Consider the following 20,000-nt stretch of genomic DNA (forward strand, 5'->3'; position numbering starts at 1 on the left):
AGTTTTAGCCAGATTTGGATTTCGAAGGGAATTTGTCTTCTTATGGCATGAAGAGCCCTGCCTGCCTTGTCTCTTAATTCATTCACTGCCATGTTGAATGATCCTTTATTATTTATTCTAAGGCCTAGGTAGGTGTAATCTAGTGCATGTTCGACTTCATTAGGTCCTAATCTAAATATGGGTTGACTTCCCCGGTATCCGGATCTTTTTTGGAAGATTAATATTTTTGTTTTATTTGTGTTAACAGCCAGGGCCCAGGTCTGGCAGAACTTTTGAAGATGGTCTAGTTGAGTCTGGAGTCCCTTTTCTGTTGGTGAAAGAATGACAAGATCATCTGCAAAGAGCAGGAATTTGACTTCACTGTCATGTAGAGTGAGTCCAGGAGCTGATGATTTTTCAAGTATGCTTGCTAGCTCATTGATGTATATATTAAATAAAGTTGGACTTAATGAGCAGCCCTGTCTCACTCCACGTTCTTGGGGGATGAGTTGGGTTCTTTTGGATCCTATTTTGATGCCACACTTAGCTCCTGAGTACATAGATTTTACAATGTCATATGTTTTTCCACCCACACGCTTTCAATTAATTTGTAAAATAATCCATGATGCCAAATGGAGTCAATGCTTTTTTGAAGTCGACAAAGCATGAGAATATTTTGTTCTGGTTTTGAGTGTGTTTTTTCAATTAGGGGTGTGCAGGGTGTATATGTGGTCACAAGTCGCGATAATTAGGTAGGAATCCAATCTGGCTTCTACTCAGGACACTGTGTTCCATAAGGAAGTTTTGGAGCCGTAAATTAATAATACTACAGAATACCTTTCCTAGGTTGCTGTTAACACATATGCCCTGTAGTTGCTGGGGTCAAATTTATCTCCGTTCTTGAAGATGGGTGTAACTAGTCCGTAATTCCAGATATCTGGGGAAGTAACCCACACTCAGGACAAGATTGAGTAGTTTGAGCATTTATCTCTTTCTCTCTCTCTCTCTCTCCCTCTCTCTTTCTCTCCCCCTCTCTCTCCCCCTCTCTTTCTCTCTTTCTCTCTCTCTCTCTCCCTCTCTCTCTTTCTCTCTCTCTCCCCCCCCCCCTCTCTCTCTCCCTCTCTCAAATTCAAATTCAAATTCAAATGTGCTTTATTGGCATGACTCAGAAAATAGTGTTGCCACATGACATGACAATACAAACATATACAATATTTGTTTTAAGGGGGTCAAGAAAGGAAACTTATCTAAACTAAAAAGAAAGAAAACTTATGTTTAAAAAAAAATAGTAACTAAATCCATGTTTAAAGAAAACTTTAAAACATGTATAAAAAAAAAACATGTATTCTTAAATCTAAATTTAAAGGAAACTTATACAATAGTCTATATAAAACTATTTAACAAAACTATATACTGTATGCACTTTTTTCTATGTGAAGTTTTCTCTTAAAATGTGGCAGGACTGTAAATATTGGTAGGCTAAGTGGGCACATTTATCTATTTCTCCCAGGAGGAATTGTAGTTTTGTTCATTGGTGGCAGTCATAAAGCCGGGACAAGTGATTTCAATTTGTGGGTAGAATATAGCTCTTAAGTGTTGATAATTGGGACATTCTGTGAGGAAGTGCCATTAGTCCTCTACTACTCAGTATTACAGAATTTACATATTCGATCTTCACGAGCTATCCAGGTTTGGCGGTGTCTACCCTTTTTCTATTGCAAGGGAATGATCACTCAGTCGATACTTTGACAGGAGTTTTCTATGACGATGGTTTTAATTTCATTTAAATATGGTGCCAAATTGTAATCAATTCGAATAGTTCTGTAGCAGTGTAGCTTATTTACTTGTTCGATTTTGCATTTCCATGTGTTAATGTAGTTAATTAAGAATGTACTCTCTCTCTCCCTCTCTCTTTCTCTCTCCCCCTCTCCTCTCCTCTCTTTCTCTCTCTCTCCCCTCTCTCTCTCCCTCTCTCTCTTTCTCTCTCTCTCCCCTCTCTTTCCCTCTCTCAAATTCAAATTCAAATTCAAAATGTGCTTTATTGGCATGACTCAGAAAATAGTGTTGCCACATGACATGACAATACAAACATATACAATATTTGTTTTAAGGGGGTCGAAGAAAGGAAAACTTATCTAAACTAAAAGAAAGAAAAACTTATGTTTAAAAAAAAAAAATAGTAACTAAATCCATGTTTAAAGAAAACTTTAAAACATGTATAAAGAAAACATGTATTCTTAAATCTAAATTTAAAGGAAACTTATACAATAGTCTATATAAAACTATTTAACAAAAACTATATACTGTATGCACTTTTTCTATGTGAAGTTTTCTCTTAAAATGTGGCAGGACTGTAAATATTGGTAGGCTAAGTGGGCACATTTATCTATTTCTCCCAGGAGGAATTGTAGTTTTTGTTCATTGGTGGCAGTCATAAAGCCGGGACAAGTGATTTCAATTTGTGGGTAGAATATAGCTCTTAAGTGTTGATAATTGGGACATTCTGTGAGGAAGTGCCATTCGTCCTCTACTACTCCAGTATTACAGAATTTACATATTCGATCTTCACGAGCTATCCAGGTTTGGCGGTGTCTACCCTTTTCTATTGCAAGGGAATGATCACTCAGTCGATACTTTGACAGGAGTTTTCTATGACGATGGTTTTTAATTTCATTTAAATATGGTGCCAAATTGTAATCAATTCGAATAGTTCTGTAGCAGTGTAGCTTATTTACTTGTTCGATTTTGCATTTCCATGTGTTAATGTAGTTAATTAAGAATGTACTCTCTCTCTCTCTCTCTCTCTTTCTCTCTCTCTCCCTCTCTCTCTTTCTCTCTCTCTCCCCCCCTCTCTCTCCCTCTCTCTCTTTCTCTCTCTCTCCCCTCTCTTTCTGCTCTCTGTGCGCATGGTTGGTGTGAGTGGGCGGAGTCAGTGGTGAGTGGATGGTGTTTCGATTAAGCTGTACCGCGAACAGAGTGTTCTGTTTAAATCTCTATTTCTCACTTTACTTCTATTTTCTTTCTTTCTATCTATTACTTTCTGCTGGAGTACTAAAGATTTTTGCTTGGTTTTTTGGCAATAAACAGGGGTTTCCCCTAAAGCGACTGCCTCCAGTCTTGTGCTGGAATCATGGCAGATTTTTTGGTCAACTAACTTCGGCGTCATGCTGTTAAAATAGCATCGGCAGCCAGTGTTGAGGATTGTAGTTTGGCTGCGGAGGAGAAATTGTTGGTCATGAGAATATCGTATCAGCATCTCGCATGAACAACGCGATTGTGCTTTTCTTAAAATCAATTGAGTTTGCCAATCAGCTGACGGAGAATGGCGTGGTGATAGATGGCGTTTTACCTCTGTTGCCCCTCTTTCTCGCCTTCCAAGAAAGTCATTTTGTCTAATGTCCCCATTCATTTCTGATGAGATTCTAGGACAAACACTGTCGCGCTATGGCAAAGTGGTCTCAACAATTAAAAAATCCCGATTGCGGTAAATCTCCGTTGTTGAAACATATAGTGTCCTTCAGGCGTTTCGTGTACATGATCCTTAAGAATAACAATGATGAATTGGACTTGACAATTAATGTGACTGTGGATAACTTTAATTATGCGATTTATGCAACAACTAGCGTTATGAAATGTTTTGGTTGTGGACAATCGGGGCATCTCGTTCTTGTAGCGTGTCCTGATAAAAAAAGGATGACACGAATAATAGTGGAAACAGTGAAAATAGCAATGAATCTAGGGGTGATGTGGCAGAGGGAACGTCTAAAGAGACCAACAACGAACCTAATGTTAACTTTGGTGCAAATAATGAGGAGGAGGCTGCTGCCTCTGCTAGTGGGCCGGAGAGCCAAACTCCTGATTTAACGTTACATTCAGTCCAAGGGCACGGGGAAAATCACGATGTTAGATCGGCTGATGGGGAGGATCTTTCCGCACTTTTGGGGAGACTATCACTGATTCTCAGAACTGCCAGGGGAGCAATGATGATGCCATTAATGGGGAGGTTTCCGTCGCTATGGAAGACATGGAAACCTCCGTGTTGGAAGGAGGACAATAATGTGTTTAAAGCACCGTCGAATAAAGGAAAAAAAAGAAAGCGCATTATAAAGAATAAAGGGGGACGCGCTCATATAGAATTGACTGATAATGAGAGTGAAAGTGATCTTTCTGACTGTAGTGTAACCTGCAGCTTGCGACTAAGCGGCTATCGCACTCGCAATTATAGAGTGGAGGATATAAAGAAATTCCTTAAGGACACAAAACATTCTAGGAAGGTCCGGGTAGACGAATTTTTTCCTGACATTGAACAGTTTATGAACAAATCACGAGCATTTATGCGTGATGGTAGCATCACTGATCAAGAAGGATTTCGTCTAAAAAAGATTCTCACAAAACTCAATGTTCTACTGAATGCCAACGATGACAAATGTTAAAAACAATTTCCACTTTGTGTCCTAGGATGGCTGATTGCATATGTCTATATTTATTTTTTTATTTTTTCTTTATAATGATGGGTGAATTTCGTGTTGCTTCTTTAAATGTAAATGGCGCAAGAGAAAAAATTAAGAGGCTCTTTGTGTTTGAAACAATCAGACAGAATAAGTTTGATGTTCTCTATATGCAAGAAACGCACAGTGATGCGTCTAATGCAGCTGCTTGGGCTCAGGAGTTTGATGGTCTGTCCATACTTAGTCATGGTACTTCTACTAGTGGTGGGGTTGCAGTTCTGTTTTCTAAGTCCTTTATTCCCATCACTTTTGGTGTTGATGAAGTTATAGAGGGAAGACTTTTAAAGGTCAGAGCCCAGTTTGAAAATCGTTTTTTTGTGTTTATTTGCATTTATGCTCCTACACTGGCAACAGATAGAATGCTGTTTTTAAATACTATTGGAAATGTTATAAAAAATTGCTGTTCAGAGGATATTCTTATCCTTGGAGGAGATTTCAATTGTACTGCACAAAATTTTGACAGAAATCATGTCGAGTCCCGACATGCCCTCTAGGTAGACGGCTTGTAGAGATTATGAAGTCCAATGATCTTAGTGATATTTGGAGGAACTTTCATGGTGAACAGAAGCAATATACTTGGGCACACTCATATAATAATTGTTTGTCTCTTGCAAGACTTGACAGGTTTTATGGTTTCAAACATCAAGCGCAGTCTATTCAGGAAATGTTCAATAATTCCAGTTGGCTTTTCTGACCATAGTTTGGTTTTCTGTTCTTTATTTCTAGAATTTGTAAAACCAAAAAAGTGCCTACTGGCACTTTAATACCAATTTGTTGGCTGATGGCCATTTTAGAGAAGTCTTCCTTTTTTCTGGAAGGAATTTAGAACCACGAAATCCTGTTATAAGTCTTTGCAGCAATGGTGGGATTGTGCCAAGGTACAAATAAAACAACTCTGCCAGGAGTATACAGCCAATGTCACAAGGAACATAACACTCTCAATGAAAAAAACTGAGGAGGAAATAATCGAACTTCAAAATCTGGCAGAACAAATGGGTGATCAGGCACCCACTGAAATTCTTAACTCAAAAAAAAAAACATTGGCTGACTTTTTAGGTTTGAGGGCACAGGGGAGCTCTGGTCAGGTCCCGCTTCCAGAGTGTGGAGCTGATGGATGTACCATCAAAATTCTTTTTTAACTTGGAGGTAAAGAATGGACAGAGGAAGTTCATTCATGCTTTGAGGTCTGAAGATGGGAGAATCCTTTCTAATTCTCCAGAAATACGCAATAGAGCAGTACATTTTTATAAGGAGCTTTATAACAGCCAAAAATCCACAAGATCAGGCGACTGACAAGGCTTTTCTTTGTGACCTACCTAAGGTATCTGAAGAGGCAAACACAGCCCTTGGAAGGGTGTTGACCCTAGAGGAGCTGGAGAGAGCCCTCCACAGTATGGAGAGTGGCAAAGCACCTGGGGTGGATGGCCTGCCAGTAGACTTTATAAGTCCTTTTGGCCAGAGTTGGGCACAGATGTGCTTGCTGTTCTGAGAGACAGCATCACCAGAGGGGTGCTGCCACTGAGCTGCCGTGAGCAGTGCTCACTTTACTGCCAAAAAGGGAGACCTGACAGATATAAGGTCCTGGAGGCCGGTGTCAGTCCTCTGCTCTGAATACAAACTGCTGTCTAAAGTTTTAGCAAATAGACTTGGGGAGGTTTTGGAGCAGGTAATCCACCCTGACCAGACCTACTGTGTGCCAGGCAGATTGATTCACAACAATGTTTCCTTCATCAGAGATGTCTTCTATATTGGCAAATACTTCAATCTGGATTTTGGTGTGGTTTCAATTGACCAAGAAAAGGCTTTTGATAGGGTGGAGCATAATTATTTGTGGAATACCTTGTCAGCCTTTGGTTTCAGCCCCAATTTTATTCGAATGATCAAAGCATTGTATTGTGACATTGAAAGTATTCTCAAGGTTAATGGTGACTTGTGCGCTCCTTTTAAGGTATACAGAGGTGTCCGTCAAGGATGTCCCTTGTCGGGCATGCTGTATAGTCTGGCTATTGAACCTTTCCTTGTAAGGTTGAGGAAGGAGATTGTTGGAGTGAAAATCCCTAACTGTGATGATGTTTTTAAATTGTCAGCTTATGCTGACGATGTGGCTGTCCTTGTTAATGGCCAGAGAGATGTTGACACGCTTTTAAAAATTTGCAATGAATTTAAGGTTGTTTCTTTAGCAAAGGTAAATTGGTCAAAAAGCATAGCCTTGCTGGTTGGGAGTTGGGTGAGTGGCGAACCTGGTCTGCCTGATGGCTTAGTTTGGAATAGGGGTGGTTTTAAATACCTGGGTGTTTTCTTAGGTGATGATGCTTTTATTCAAAAAGAATTTTGATGGGGTAATTGAAAAAGTTAAAGGTCGTCTAGAGAAATGGAAATTTCTTTTCAGTATTACTTACACAGGGGTGTTCTCATTATTAACAACCTGGTTGCATCCTCTCTCTTTGGCATCGGCTGGCTTGTGTGGATCCTCCTTCAAACCTGCTACCGAAGATTCAGTCAGTCCTGGTTGATTTTTTCTGGGACAATCTACACTGGGTACCTCAGAGTGTTTTATATCTGCCTAAGGAGGATGGTGGACATGGACTTATTCATCTACAGAGTCGAACTGCTGCCTTCCGTCTGCAGTTTGTACAGCGTCTTCTCACAGGATCACTGGACTCAAGCTGGAAAGCTGCAGCCTGTTGTATTTTACAACTTTTTGAAGGGTTGGGCTTAGATAGGTCTTTGTTCTGGTTTAATCCAAATAGAATGAATTTTAATTTACTTCCTGCATTTTATAAGAATCTGTTCAAAGTCTGGTCTCTGTTTATAATTCAACGCCCACGACAGACAAGCTCATTATTCTGGTTGTTAAAGGAGCCTCTGATTCATGGTTCGGTTCTTGATGTGAGTCTGGACTTGTCCCTGGTACCTACTTCTAAGCTTATCAGCTCTGGAGTTACAACCAGATGGGGATCTAGTAGAGTTTGCTGGTCCTGATATCAGTAATAGCCATACTTTAGCTCAGCACTTAGGTGTGAAGTCCATTAGGATAGTTGATCAGCTACTTGGGAAATGGCGATCTCTCCTAACTGGGGAGGAGATGCAATTGCTTGGAGATTATTTTGGGGGGGAGTGTAGTCCTGACTGCCATGACCCCTTTCCCAGACTTACTCTACTTCCAGATTTAACAGGTTGCACTGGTTGCTTCTTACTCCCAGATAGTTTAGTTTTCCTGGGTCCTACAGCTGCAACTAGTAAATCATTGTACAAACTGTGTGTTCTCTCCCCTAAATAAAAGGTCTCTGGACAAGAGGGTGGGTACACCCTGGCCTTGAGAATGTTGCAGGTTGAAAATGATGTCAAACCACAATGGCGTGCGTTGTACAAGTCACCATTAACTAAAAAAGCTGGCGATCTACAATGGCGTATTCTGCATGGTGCAATAGCAGTGAATGCTTTTATTTCTGTTTTAAATCCAATGGTTGATCAGGGGTGCCCTTTTTGTTCTGTAAGGGAGACTGTATTCCATGCCTTTATGCACTGCCAGAGGCTCAGACCTCTTTTGCTGTTTTGATGGCACTTTTCTTTAAGTTTGATGAAAGTTTCTCTTCGAGATTTTCATTTTGGTTTTAAATATGTACAAAAGCATCGCTTCAAGTGTCAGCTCCTAAACTTTCTGCTTGGGCAAGCAAAGATGGCGATATATGTTAATTAAGTAAAAAGGAAAGTTGAGCAGGATGTAGATGTTGATATCCCTAATGGTGTTTTCTATTCTTGTAAGGTGTCGTTATGTTGATTGATTTTCATTTTTATAAATCTATGAAGATTCTTGATGTTTTTGAGGAAAAATGGTGCTACAACAGCGTGATGTGTATTGTTGAGAATGATAAGCTACAGATTGCACATTACTTTATTTAACTTTCCTAACTTTTACTTTTTGAGTATAGTGTCAAGTTGATCTTGATGTATTTTTAAGATTGTAATAAAGAGTTTTTGAAAATTCAAATTCTCTCTCTCTCCCTCTCTCTCTTTCTCTCCCCCTCTCTCTCTCCCCCTCTCTTTCTCTCTCTCTTTCTCTCTCTCTCTCTCCTCTCTCTCTCTCTCTCTCTCTCCCTCTCTCTCTCTCCTCTCTCTCTTTTTCTCTCTCTCTCCCCTCTCTCTCTTTCTCTCTCCCTCCCCTCTCTCTCCTCTCTCTTTTTCTCTCTCTCTCTCCCCTCTCTTTCTCTCTCTCTCTCCCCTCTCTCTCCCTAATCTCTCTATATCTCTCTCTCCTCTCTCTCCCCCCTCTCTCCCCCTCTCTCCTCTCTCTCTCCCTCTCTCTCCCTCTCTTTTCTCTCTATATATATGCTCTCCCCTCTCTCTCTTTCTCTCTCTCTCTCTTTCTTTTTCTCTCTGTCTTCCTCACACTCAATTTCTTTCAGTTCTATTCAATAAACTCTCTTGGCCAAAAGCTATATTGATATAATTTGTATTATATTACAATATTACATACAATGCCACTCTATGAGATAAACAAAGTAATTGAACAAAATAAAATGTGTATCATAAAGAATACCTCCCCCCCTTTCTCTCTCTAAACACAAAGTATGAAAATCTTTCCTTGCACCAATACTCAGGTGACAGCTGCCCTTCAGAGTGAAGTGTGATGGGTGGTTAGAGACATTGTGTGTGTGTGTCTGTGTGCAAGCATGTGTGTGTGTGTGTGTGTGTGTGTGTGTCTGTGTGCAAGCATGTGTGTGTGTGTGTGTGTGAATGCGTGTGTGTGTGTGTCCGTAGGTGTGTCTGTACTGTAGGTGTGTGTGTGTGTGTGTGTGTGTGTCTGTGTGTGTGCATGTGTGTGTGTGTGTGTGTGTGTTCAGTGTTTACTCAGATGAGTAGGAGAATCTGTCTCACTGTAAAACTGGAGTCAATTTGGGACAGACACAAATAAAAGTTTATTAACCAGCCGGCCATATTTGTCTGCCTAACCCACACACACACACACAGACACACACACACAGACAGACCTCAGTGCAGTTAGCATGTTAGCTGTTTGATAAGATAGACTGAAATGTTCTCTTGCTTTACTCCCTCTACACTCGTTTAAAGGTACATTTGCAATATAAGCCTATTTAATGTTATTAAAGGTGTACCTTGTCAGTAGATATAGCTCTTTGGAGATAGTTTTTGCATGTTGTCAATCCTTCATCTCCACTACAAAAGCATTTTCAGGTAACACTTTATAATAACTACACACAATTCATCATTTATTAAGCCTTTGTTACTTATTAGTTAATGGTTTGTTAATCATTAGTAATTTATCGTTCATACATAATTTTTCATTAGTAAAGCGTTCACACAGTTATAAATGGTTTGTTCATAGTAAAAATACCTATATCTAAAATATGTTCATATATTATTGTTAATACTTAATAAATTATGCAATAATATGTTTTTGATGAAGTAATATTTCCATTATTTAACAGTTCTTACGTACACATGCACTAAGAATTGGTTATAACTCATTTGAAAATGTGTTGCAAGGTATAGAAAGTCCTCACTTTAGATAAACTCACATATATAATTAACTAACCACTTTTAACTCCTGAGTTAATCATGAATTATAGTATTAGGAAGTGGTTTATAAAATATGTATCCTCATCCTAACTAATCATTAGTGCATGTGTATGTAACAACGTTAAATAATGGAATTATTACTTCATCAACAAACTAGTATTGCATAAATTACTAAGTATTAACAATAATTCATCAACATATTTTAGATATAGGCTTATTTACTATGAACAAACCATTTATAACTGTGTGTACAAATACTTTATTTATGAGAATTAACATAGGAGAAATGCTTTACAAATGATGAACAACGCATTTTGTAATAGTTTGCAACTGGTTTATAATAGGAAAATGATTTAATGGTTGTTTCATTATTTATAATATAAGTATAAATCATGCAATTACAAACATATTTTTTGGATAGGCTTCTTTACAATGAACAAACCATTTATAACTGTGTGAACAAATGCTTTACTGATGATAAATTATGTATGAACAAGAAATTACTAATGATGAACAAACCATTAACTAATAAGTAACAAAGGCTTAACAAATGATGAATTGTGTGTAGTTATTACAAAGTGTTACCCATTTTTATTGTGTACAGGGGGGATAATTCACGAAAAGTTTGTTATTTACAATAGAAGAGTAAAAATGTAAATATACTGCGACTAGAGGGACCTCTACAGTCGCCAAAAATACCTAAACCTGCATAGTGTACCTTTAACACCTAACCCTGCATAGTGTACCTTAAACTTCTCTCTCTTTGATTCATTCCTTCTCACTTCCTCTCTTTTATTCCTCTCCCTCTTGCTCCTCTGTCTAGCGGTACCATAAGGCTCCATCTCCATCCAGACCATCTTTTATTCCTCTCCCTCTTGCTCCTCTGTCTAGCGGTACCATAAGGCTCCATCTCCATCCAGACAGAGGGAGTGCTGCATACTCCTCTCCCCCAGAATGAGCTCCCGTCCTGGGCCGGCCGAAGGCTGTCTGTCCCCTGAGCTGCTGGAGCTCCAGGAGGCCTCATGCGGCCTCCTCCCCTCCTCCCTGGACACCGTCTGCATCTCCTCACCCTACGCATACGGTCACTCGGACTGCCCCTCCACAGACTGCCCCCAGGAGGCGCTAATGTTCTACAGCCCCGGCGTGGAGTGCGGACGGCCCCTGGGGAGTCCACTCAGCCCCCCCACACTCTTCTGCCCCCCCCCACTCAGCCCCCCCACACTGTTCTGCCCCCCCCCACAACCTGACCTGCCCCCCTCCCTCACTGACCTGCCCCCCCCACAACCTGACCTGCCCCCCTCCCTCACTGACCTGCCCCCCTCCCTCCTCACTGACCTGCCCCCCTCCCTCTCTGACCTGCCCCCCTTCCTCACTGACCTGCCCCCCCCCCCTCTCTGACCTGCCCCCCTTCCTTGGTGACCTGCCCCCCTCCCTCCTCACTGACCTGCCCCCCTCCCTCACTGACCCCTCCCTCACTGACCTGCCCCCCTCCCTCACTGGTTGACCCCAACAGCCCCTGGCCAGAGGCCAAAGACCACAGAGAGCCAGCCTCAAAGTGAGCCTCCCCCACACACACACACACACACACACACACACACACACACACACACACACAACCAACATCACAGCTCCCAACCCAATACAACATCACAGTTCAGACTAGACACTTGCTATAATGTGTGCCCTCTCTCCCTCTCTCTCTCCCTCTCCCCTCCTCTCTCTCCCTCTCTCTCTCTCGCTCCCTCTCTCCCTCTCTCTCCTCCTCCCTCCCTCTCTCTCTCACTCTCCCTCCCCCTCTCCCCCCCCATCTCTCCAGTCTACTGCTGGACCAGATGTTGTGTGGTGTTCCGGTGGTTGATGAAGGTCCGGCCTCCTCCTCTTCCTCGGTGTGTGCGTTGCCGGGCGACGTGATGCTGAAGTCAGATGTGCACTTGTGCGCTGTGTGCCATGACTACGCCTCCGGCTACCACTACGGAGTCTGGTCCTGCGAGGGCTGCAAGGCCTTCTTCAAGAGGAGCATCCAGGGTAACACACACACACACACACACACACACACACACACATATATACACACACACACACACACACACACTCTTACACACACATACACACACACACATACACATACACACACACACACACACACACGTGTGTGTAAACCCCTGGTACTGTGTGTGTCTGTGGTCCGTCAGGTCACCAGAGATGGGAAGTAATGAATACTTTGTTACAAATACTTTGTTACTGTACTTAAGTAGATTTTTCAGATATTTTTACTTTACTTTACTATTTATTTTTGAGGCAACTTTTTACTTTTACTCCTTACATCTTAACACGAATATCGGTTCTTTCTACTACTACAAAACTGGCTCGTTACTAGTTTCAAAAAATTTCAGTGGAGTTACCGTTATTATTTTCCGCGTCATAAATAGCAGATGGGAATATACGTTGCACTTGACGCACCACTACAGCATGACTCGACAGATTTGGGCGGCATTCATTTTGCGGCAAATCATTGCAGCTTGATGGCAGTAACGTTAACGTTAGCACGTAGTCGTATGTCTCAATTACATTTAGTCAAAAATGCCCTCCTCCTCTCCTCGCCTTTGGTCCTTCCCTAACTTCTAGCTGCAGTGTAGCCTACTGTATATCCTTAGCAATAAGTATGCAGCATTGGGTCTTGAACAGGGGCGTAGTGGAGGCTAAATGCAAGTAAACGCAGTTTACCCACCTCTGACATTTCAGAAATAGTTTATCCACCCCTTATTAGAGTTTATCCACCTCTCAAAGGAGTTTATTCACCAATTACAACTGTTAACATTTAAAAATCACACTGTATTATCCACAATAACAATATACTTAGGCTACACTCAACACTCTATGAACCAATGCCACTTTTGTATTGTTATAATAAACATTGGACAATAACCTCCACCATCATCAAACATGTTTTGAATGTCTTTTCTAAAAATGTGATAACGCATGGCGCAGTCCACCTTACCGTGATCACAGAATTCATAGTTTACCCACCTCTTATTTTACCACTACATTCCTGGTCTTGAAATATTCACAGGATTCCATAGGAATTAAATATTCATGTTGTTTTATCCAATATTAGTTGTGCAGATGTATAGTCCATCTTATACACACCCATGAAGCCAACAAAGAAAATTCAAAAATAGAGACTTTTGTGTAATTATTCCATTTTGTGTAGTCATTCTATATCAGAACCTGACATACAATCCATATAATCTACAAGAAACCTCAGAAATGCATATATTAATACTTTTGATTGTCAGTATGCATTTTGGGTAACCCAAAGTCCTATGGGGAGTTTCCATAGGGTATTTTACAAAACGCATGAGCATACCTCGGCATATAAGGGGTCAAAGCAGTGGTTCCTTTCTCAAATGGGAATGCGTGAAGGCACTCCAGAGTGCATTGAGATTTTAAAATATACATATATTTAAAAATTAGAATCCATGCAAAAATACTTTAAAAACAATTATTTAATAAGTATTTCAGGAAAATATAAGTTCATAAAATGAATTTTATATTTCAGTAGGCTATTCAAATTCATTATCCTAAAACCCAGAGTCCCCCCATACCAGGATGGTTCGAACCCAACCTGTCACATGCCACCATGCCATCACCTTTCAATCACTGTCAAAACTCAAACTGATGGAGTCGTGGCTGAAGCGTAACAGTAAGTCTTGTGAAAACACGGGAGGGACAAGGAGTGGCAAAAAAAGGCCAAACCAGAGCGGCAAAATTCGTCTGTATCTTGTAAGAATATGTTTTATTGCTCTGTTTTAAGTCTTTTTTTCTCAACTAAAAATGCTTTGCACTGGTTAGGGGGTACTTAGCTGAAAAAATATTTCACAGGGGGTACATCATTGAAAAAAAGGTTGAGATCCACTGGTCTATAGTACTCATTTTTCATTCTACTTACTTTTACAAACCGTAAGACCTGGTGCTAAGACTTCGCTTGTTATCCGGCAGAGAAAGAAAAAAAACAATATTCTAGCCTCTGTAACTCCGTGCCAGTGCTTCCTAAGAAACTACAGGATCTTGGCTTTCAAAGATGTCCAGCATTTTGATGGTAGGCCAAAAAGAATACACTGCCCTCTGAAGTAGGCAGTGCAATGTTGGGGAAGCCTAGAAATGGCCCAACAGGGTTATGGGAAGATTTAAAAAGAGAGACTGGCACTCTTGCACTCTAAGTAACATTTTATTGAGGGTCCAGGTGGGCTACCGTTGCATAAAAATGGTTGTCATTCCTAAGACTACTTTTACTTTTATGCTTTTTTTTATACATTTCAAAGCCTGTACTTTGTTACTTTCACTTGAGTAAAGAAGTTAAATCAGTGCTTCTGCTTTTACCAGAGTATTTTTTAACACAAATATTTGTACTTCTACTTGAGTACGGGATGTGAGCACTTTTACTCTCTGCAGGTCACACTGACTACGCCTGTCCGCGACTCAACCAGTACCATCGACAAGAGCCGCAGAGCTGCCAGGCCTGCAGGCTCAGGAGATGCTACCAAGTGGGCATGGTGAAGAGTGGTGGGCATGCACACACACACATACACACACGCACACACACACACACACATACACACACACACACACGCACACATACACAACAGACACACACACCACACACACACGACACACACACGACGACGCGACGCATCGCCATTTTACATTAACACACGCACGCGCATACACACGCATTACTACCACACACACCCGGCCACAATAATACGCTACTACCAATAATAATACCTCACACACACGACGCGACGCGACGCACGCACATACACACACCACACACGCACGCACGCACGCACGCACGCACGCACGCACGCACGCACGCACGCCACACACACACACACACACACACATATACACACACACACACACGCACGCACGCACACACGCACGCACGCACGCACGCACGTTACACACACACACACACACACACACACACACACACACACACACACACACACACACACACACACACACACATACACACACACACACACACACACACACATACACACATACACACACGCACGCACACACACACACACATACACACGCACATACACACACACACACAGCACACACACACACACGCACACACACACACACATACACACACACACACACAGCACACACACACACACACACACACACACACACACACACACATACACACACACACACACACACACACATACACACATACACACACACACATACACGCATACACACACACACATACACACACACGCACGCACGCACACATACACACGCACGCACACACGCACGCACGCACGCACGCACGCACACACGCACGCACGCACGCACGCACGCACGCACGCACACACGCACGCACACACACACACACACATTAATATTGACGCAAGACGCGACATCATCAAGATCGCGACACGCGATGACATCGACAATATCATTACATATATATCAATATTAACATGTTAATATCGCGACAAGACGCGATCAGCACGCACAATTCCACCTAATTATTATATCAGTGTCTTCACTTATACCTGTGTGTGTGTGTGTGTGTGTGTGTGTGTGTGTGTGTGTGTGCAGTGTGTGTGGTGTGTGTGTGTGTGGTGTGTGTGCGTGTGTGTGTGTGTGTGCATGTGTGGTGTGTGTGTGTGTATGTGTGGTGTGTGTGTGTGTATGTGTGCGTGTGTGTGTGTATGTGGTGTGTGTGTATGTGTGCGTATGTGTGTCTGTGTGTATGTGTTATTAGGTATTGATAGGTATTGTAAATGCGCATGGTATGTGTGTGTGTGTGTGTGTGTGTGTGTGTGTGTGTGTGTGTGTGTGTGTGTCCAGGCGTGCGGCGGGAGCGTTGTGGTTACCGTGGTGCCCGTCTGAGGCGTCTGCCGCAGGTGTGTGAGACTAGAGGGGGTCATTCAGCCCGTCGCCTGGAGACCACCTTCCCCCTGCCCACCCTCACACACACACTCACCCTCACGCCCCATCAGCTGGTCTCCTGCATCCTGGAGGCGGAGCCTCCTCAGATCCACCTATCAGAGCGTCCACAGACACCGTACACCGAGGCCAGTATGATGATGTCACTCACCACCCTCGCCCACAAGGAGCTGCTGCTCATGATCAGCTGGGCCAAGAAGATCCCAGGTGTGTGTTTGTTTGTGTGTGTTTGTGTGGGTGTGGGTGTGGGTATGTGTGTGTGTTTGTGTGTGGGTGGGTGGGTTGGTGTGTGTGAGTGTATTCAGACCTGTCTAAACCTATAACATACTTCCATCAATGTTTGTTTCTGTAAATTATTCTCCTGTGTTAAAGGAGAAATCCATTGAGTTTTCACATAGATCTCACGGCCAGATGTACATACATTTGCAAACGTAGCGTCATCAGCGCCATGGCAACCACAGAAAGCGTGCGCTGATACTTTACGTGATATTTATCAAAGCTGCAGTTCATTGGGTAATCAGCGCCTTTCTCCGCCCCCTACCCTACGTTCACAACTGAACGGCATACTTCAATCACAAGTGCAGTTGAATGAAGTGAACTGATGACAACATTAAAAGGAACCAAACCTTTAGCCATCATGATAAGATGTCAACAAGCAGGAAGATAATAAAGATCAGTAGTTCTAAACTACTTGTGCACATAGGCCATGGAAGATTGGTCAAATCTAGCAAGTAGGAAAGTTTAAGTGGATTACGTGAAAGTAAGACATTAGAAAGGCCAGCGAAAGTTAAGCTTTTGATGTAGTACAAAGACACAATACTGGTGCTCTGAGTAGCGATCCTGTTGTCTTTGAATGGTTCTCTTACGCATTTAACCACAATTTGGATTAACACCTGCTTTTACAAGGCAGAAATATTTCACCGCAAAATAGACGTGCGATTTTACAGGCAGTTTCCGACATACAGAGGAATTGTCACGTTTCTTAATTCTGACTCATTTTGAATCGCCTTTGACTACTCAGAGTGGCTGCCAACAGGCATACTGTAGTAGGCTACTCAAACATGTCCTAAAACAACCCTTAGCGTTACGTTTTCAAAACTGTGCAACTCACCCGAGTGGTTAGTGGTGTTCGTTGATTATTAAAAAGCAAATATGTCGGTAGCAATGTATGATTTCCAGCCGTCTTATTTTCTATTGTGGAACTATTTCTTCAGACACCTCACAACCCGGCGGTAAACTTCGCTCAATAATTTGAACCTGAAGAATGGAAGCGATTGGGCGCCTTGTAATATCTGGCGATGCAATGAGTCTTCAACAGAAATCAATGGGATTTTTACAAAATGGCAAATAAAACCGCGACCAGAAACTGTATATCGCTTCGGCTACTTGTTTTGGAACATCAACGAACACCACTAACCACTTTCGGTGAGTTGCACAGTTTTAGCGAGCGTTAAGGGTTGTTTTTAGGACTTGCATGTTTTGAGTAGCCTACAGTATTTCTGTTGGCAGCCACTCTGAGTAATCAAAGGCTATTTAAAAGCGAGTCAGAAGGTCGAGACAGGACCAATCGTCAAATTTTGGTGTCCACCACTCCTAGTTCATCCAAAACAAACCTGAAAAGGGACTCAAAGTGCTAAATTCTGGAATTTTCCTTTAATGGAGGACCCAAATGCAGGGCATAAAAGCGTGGATTTCTCGAGAAGAACTTTATTGAAACAAAACTATAAACTGAGTGGAAGTATGTCAACAAAACTCACTGGTTACCAGGCACAGGCACAGACAACAGACAGAAAAGACGACGATCCGACAGAGAACAAAGACTTGAATACAAGACAAGTTACAGACAATGAGGACATAACAGGACACAAACGTCAAACAGGAGGGCAGGAAGTCCAAATATGGCAAGGGGTGGGGACAGGCAGACAGGACAGGAAAATGGAAACACTAAGCACATGGCAAACCAACAAAGAACAGGAAGTGAATCTCATGACTAACATAGCACAGGCATCACATGACAAACCAGGAAATACACAAGGGGCAAGAATAGAACACATGACCAGGTAAACATGAACACATGGCACAAGAGAAACAAGACACAAACACAAGGTAATACACAGAATGACCACCAGGATGGCCAAAGTCCAAGCAGGTTCCTGACAGGAATACCTAATTAGGCGCATTTTACGCTTCCCCCTCTCCCCTGACCCTCCTATGAATGAATGAGACGGAAAAGCGCCAATTTGGCATTCAGCTCCCGCGACAGGCAGTCTGCAGTTTGTACATACGGCATGTGTGAAGGACTTCAAGTCCAGCTAGCACACACACACACACACACACACACACACACACACATGCTCACACACACACACACACACACATACACACACACACACACACACACACACACACACACACACACACCCAAGTGCGGACTGTTTGTACATACCTGTGTGTATGTACATACCATGCCATGTTTTTATGTGCACGTTGCGAAGATGTGGCCGCAAAAGCCATAGTACATCTGCCCCTTTGAGGCTATGAGATTGTCAAATTGTGTGTGTGTGTGTGTTTGTGTGTGTGTCTGTCTGTCTGTTGCTGTGTTACTTTCGTGTGTTTTGTGTAAAGGTGTAAATTAACTGTGTGTGTACGTCAAATGTCTTGGCTCATGTTCCAGCTGCAAATTGAAAACTGGGAATGTGTGTATGTGTGTGTGTGTGTGAGAGAGAGAGAGAGAGATCTACCTTCCATATTTCGTTTAAGTAAACCCGGTGTTGTGGCGTGTGTTTGTGTGTGTGTGTGTTTCCTTGTAGATTTTGTGGAGTTGACCCTGTCTGACCAGGTCCATCTGTTGGTTGGAGGTGTTGATGCTGTGTGTGTGTGTGTGTGTGTGTGTGTGTGTGTGTGTGTGTGTGTGTGTGTGTTGTGTGTGTGTGTGTGTGTGTGTGTGTGTGTGTGTAGGCTTTGTGGAGTTGACCTTGTGTGACCAGGTGCATCTGTTGGAGTGCTGTTGGTTGGAGGGTGTTGATGCCCTGTGTGTGTGTGTGTGTGTGTGTGTGTGTGTGTCTAGGCTTTGTGGAGTTGACCCTGTGTGACCAGGTGCATCTGTTGGAGTGCTGTTGGTTGGAGGTGTTGATGCTGTGTGTGTGTGTGTGTGTGTGTGTGTGTGTGTGTAGGCTTTGTGGAGTTGACCCTGTGTGACCAGGTGCATCTGTTGGAGTGCTGCTGGTTGGAGGTGTTGATGCTGTGTGTGTGTGTGTGTGTGTGTGTGTGTGTGTGTCTAGGCTTTGTGGAGTTGACCCTGTGTGACCAGGTGCATCTGTTGGAGTGCTGTTGGTTGGAGGTGTTGATGCTGTGTGTGTGTGTGTGTGTGTGTCTAGGCTTTGTGGAGTTGACCCTGTGTGACCAGGTGCGTCTGTTGGAGTGCTGCTGGTTGGAGGTGTTGATGCTGTGTGTGTGTGTGTGTGTGTGTGTGTGTGTGTGCTTTGTGGAGTTGACCCTGTGTGACCAGGTGCATCTGTTGGAGTGCTGTTGGTTGGAGGTGTTGATGCTGTGTGTGTGTGTGTGTGTGTGTGTGTGTGTGTGTGTGTGTGTGTGTGTAGGCTTTGTGGAGGTGACTCTGTGTGACCAGGTGCATCTGTTGGAGTGCTGTTGGTTGGAGGTGTTGATGCTGTGTGTGTGTGTGTGTGTGTGTAGGCTTTGTGGAGTTGACCCTGTGTGACCAGGTGCATCTGTTGGAGTGCTGTTGGTTGGAGGTGTTGATGCTGTGTGTGTATGTGTGTGTGTGTGTGTGTGTGTGTGTGTAGGCTTTGTGGAGTTGACCCTGTGTGACCAGGTGCATCTGTTGGAGTGCTGTTGGTTGGAGGTGTTGATGCTGTGTGTATGTGTGTGTGTGTGTGTGTGTGTGTGTGTGTGTAGGCTTTTGTGGAGTTGACCCTGTGTGACCAGGTGCATCTGTTGGAGATGCTGTTGGTTGGAGGTGTTGATGCTGTGTGTGTG

General features: G+C 42.7%; 1 protein-coding gene across 1 annotated transcript in view; it reads left to right on the forward strand.

Moving 5' to 3' along the window:
* Positions 1–20,000, forward strand: part of LOC125300112 (estrogen receptor-like) — a 43,568-nt gene that overhangs the window by 4,985 nt on the left and 18,583 nt on the right. Inside the window, exons 2-6 of the mRNA XM_048251691.1 lie at positions 10,852–11,251; positions 11,473–11,583; positions 11,845–12,053; positions 14,481–14,591; positions 15,906–16,211. Coding sequence (XP_048107648.1) covers positions 10,983–11,251; positions 11,473–11,583; positions 11,845–12,053; positions 14,481–14,591; positions 15,906–16,211 — 1,006 coding nt within the window. The 5' untranslated portion in view covers positions 10,852–10,982. The remainder of the gene's footprint in view (positions 1–10,851; positions 11,252–11,472; positions 11,584–11,844; positions 12,054–14,480; positions 14,592–15,905; positions 16,212–20,000) is intronic.

Source organism: Alosa alosa, chromosome 1 (genome assembly GCF_017589495.1).
Source record: "Alosa alosa isolate M-15738 ecotype Scorff River chromosome 1, AALO_Geno_1.1, whole genome shotgun sequence".
Lineage (NCBI taxonomy): Eukaryota > Metazoa > Chordata > Actinopteri > Clupeiformes > Clupeidae > Alosa > Alosa alosa.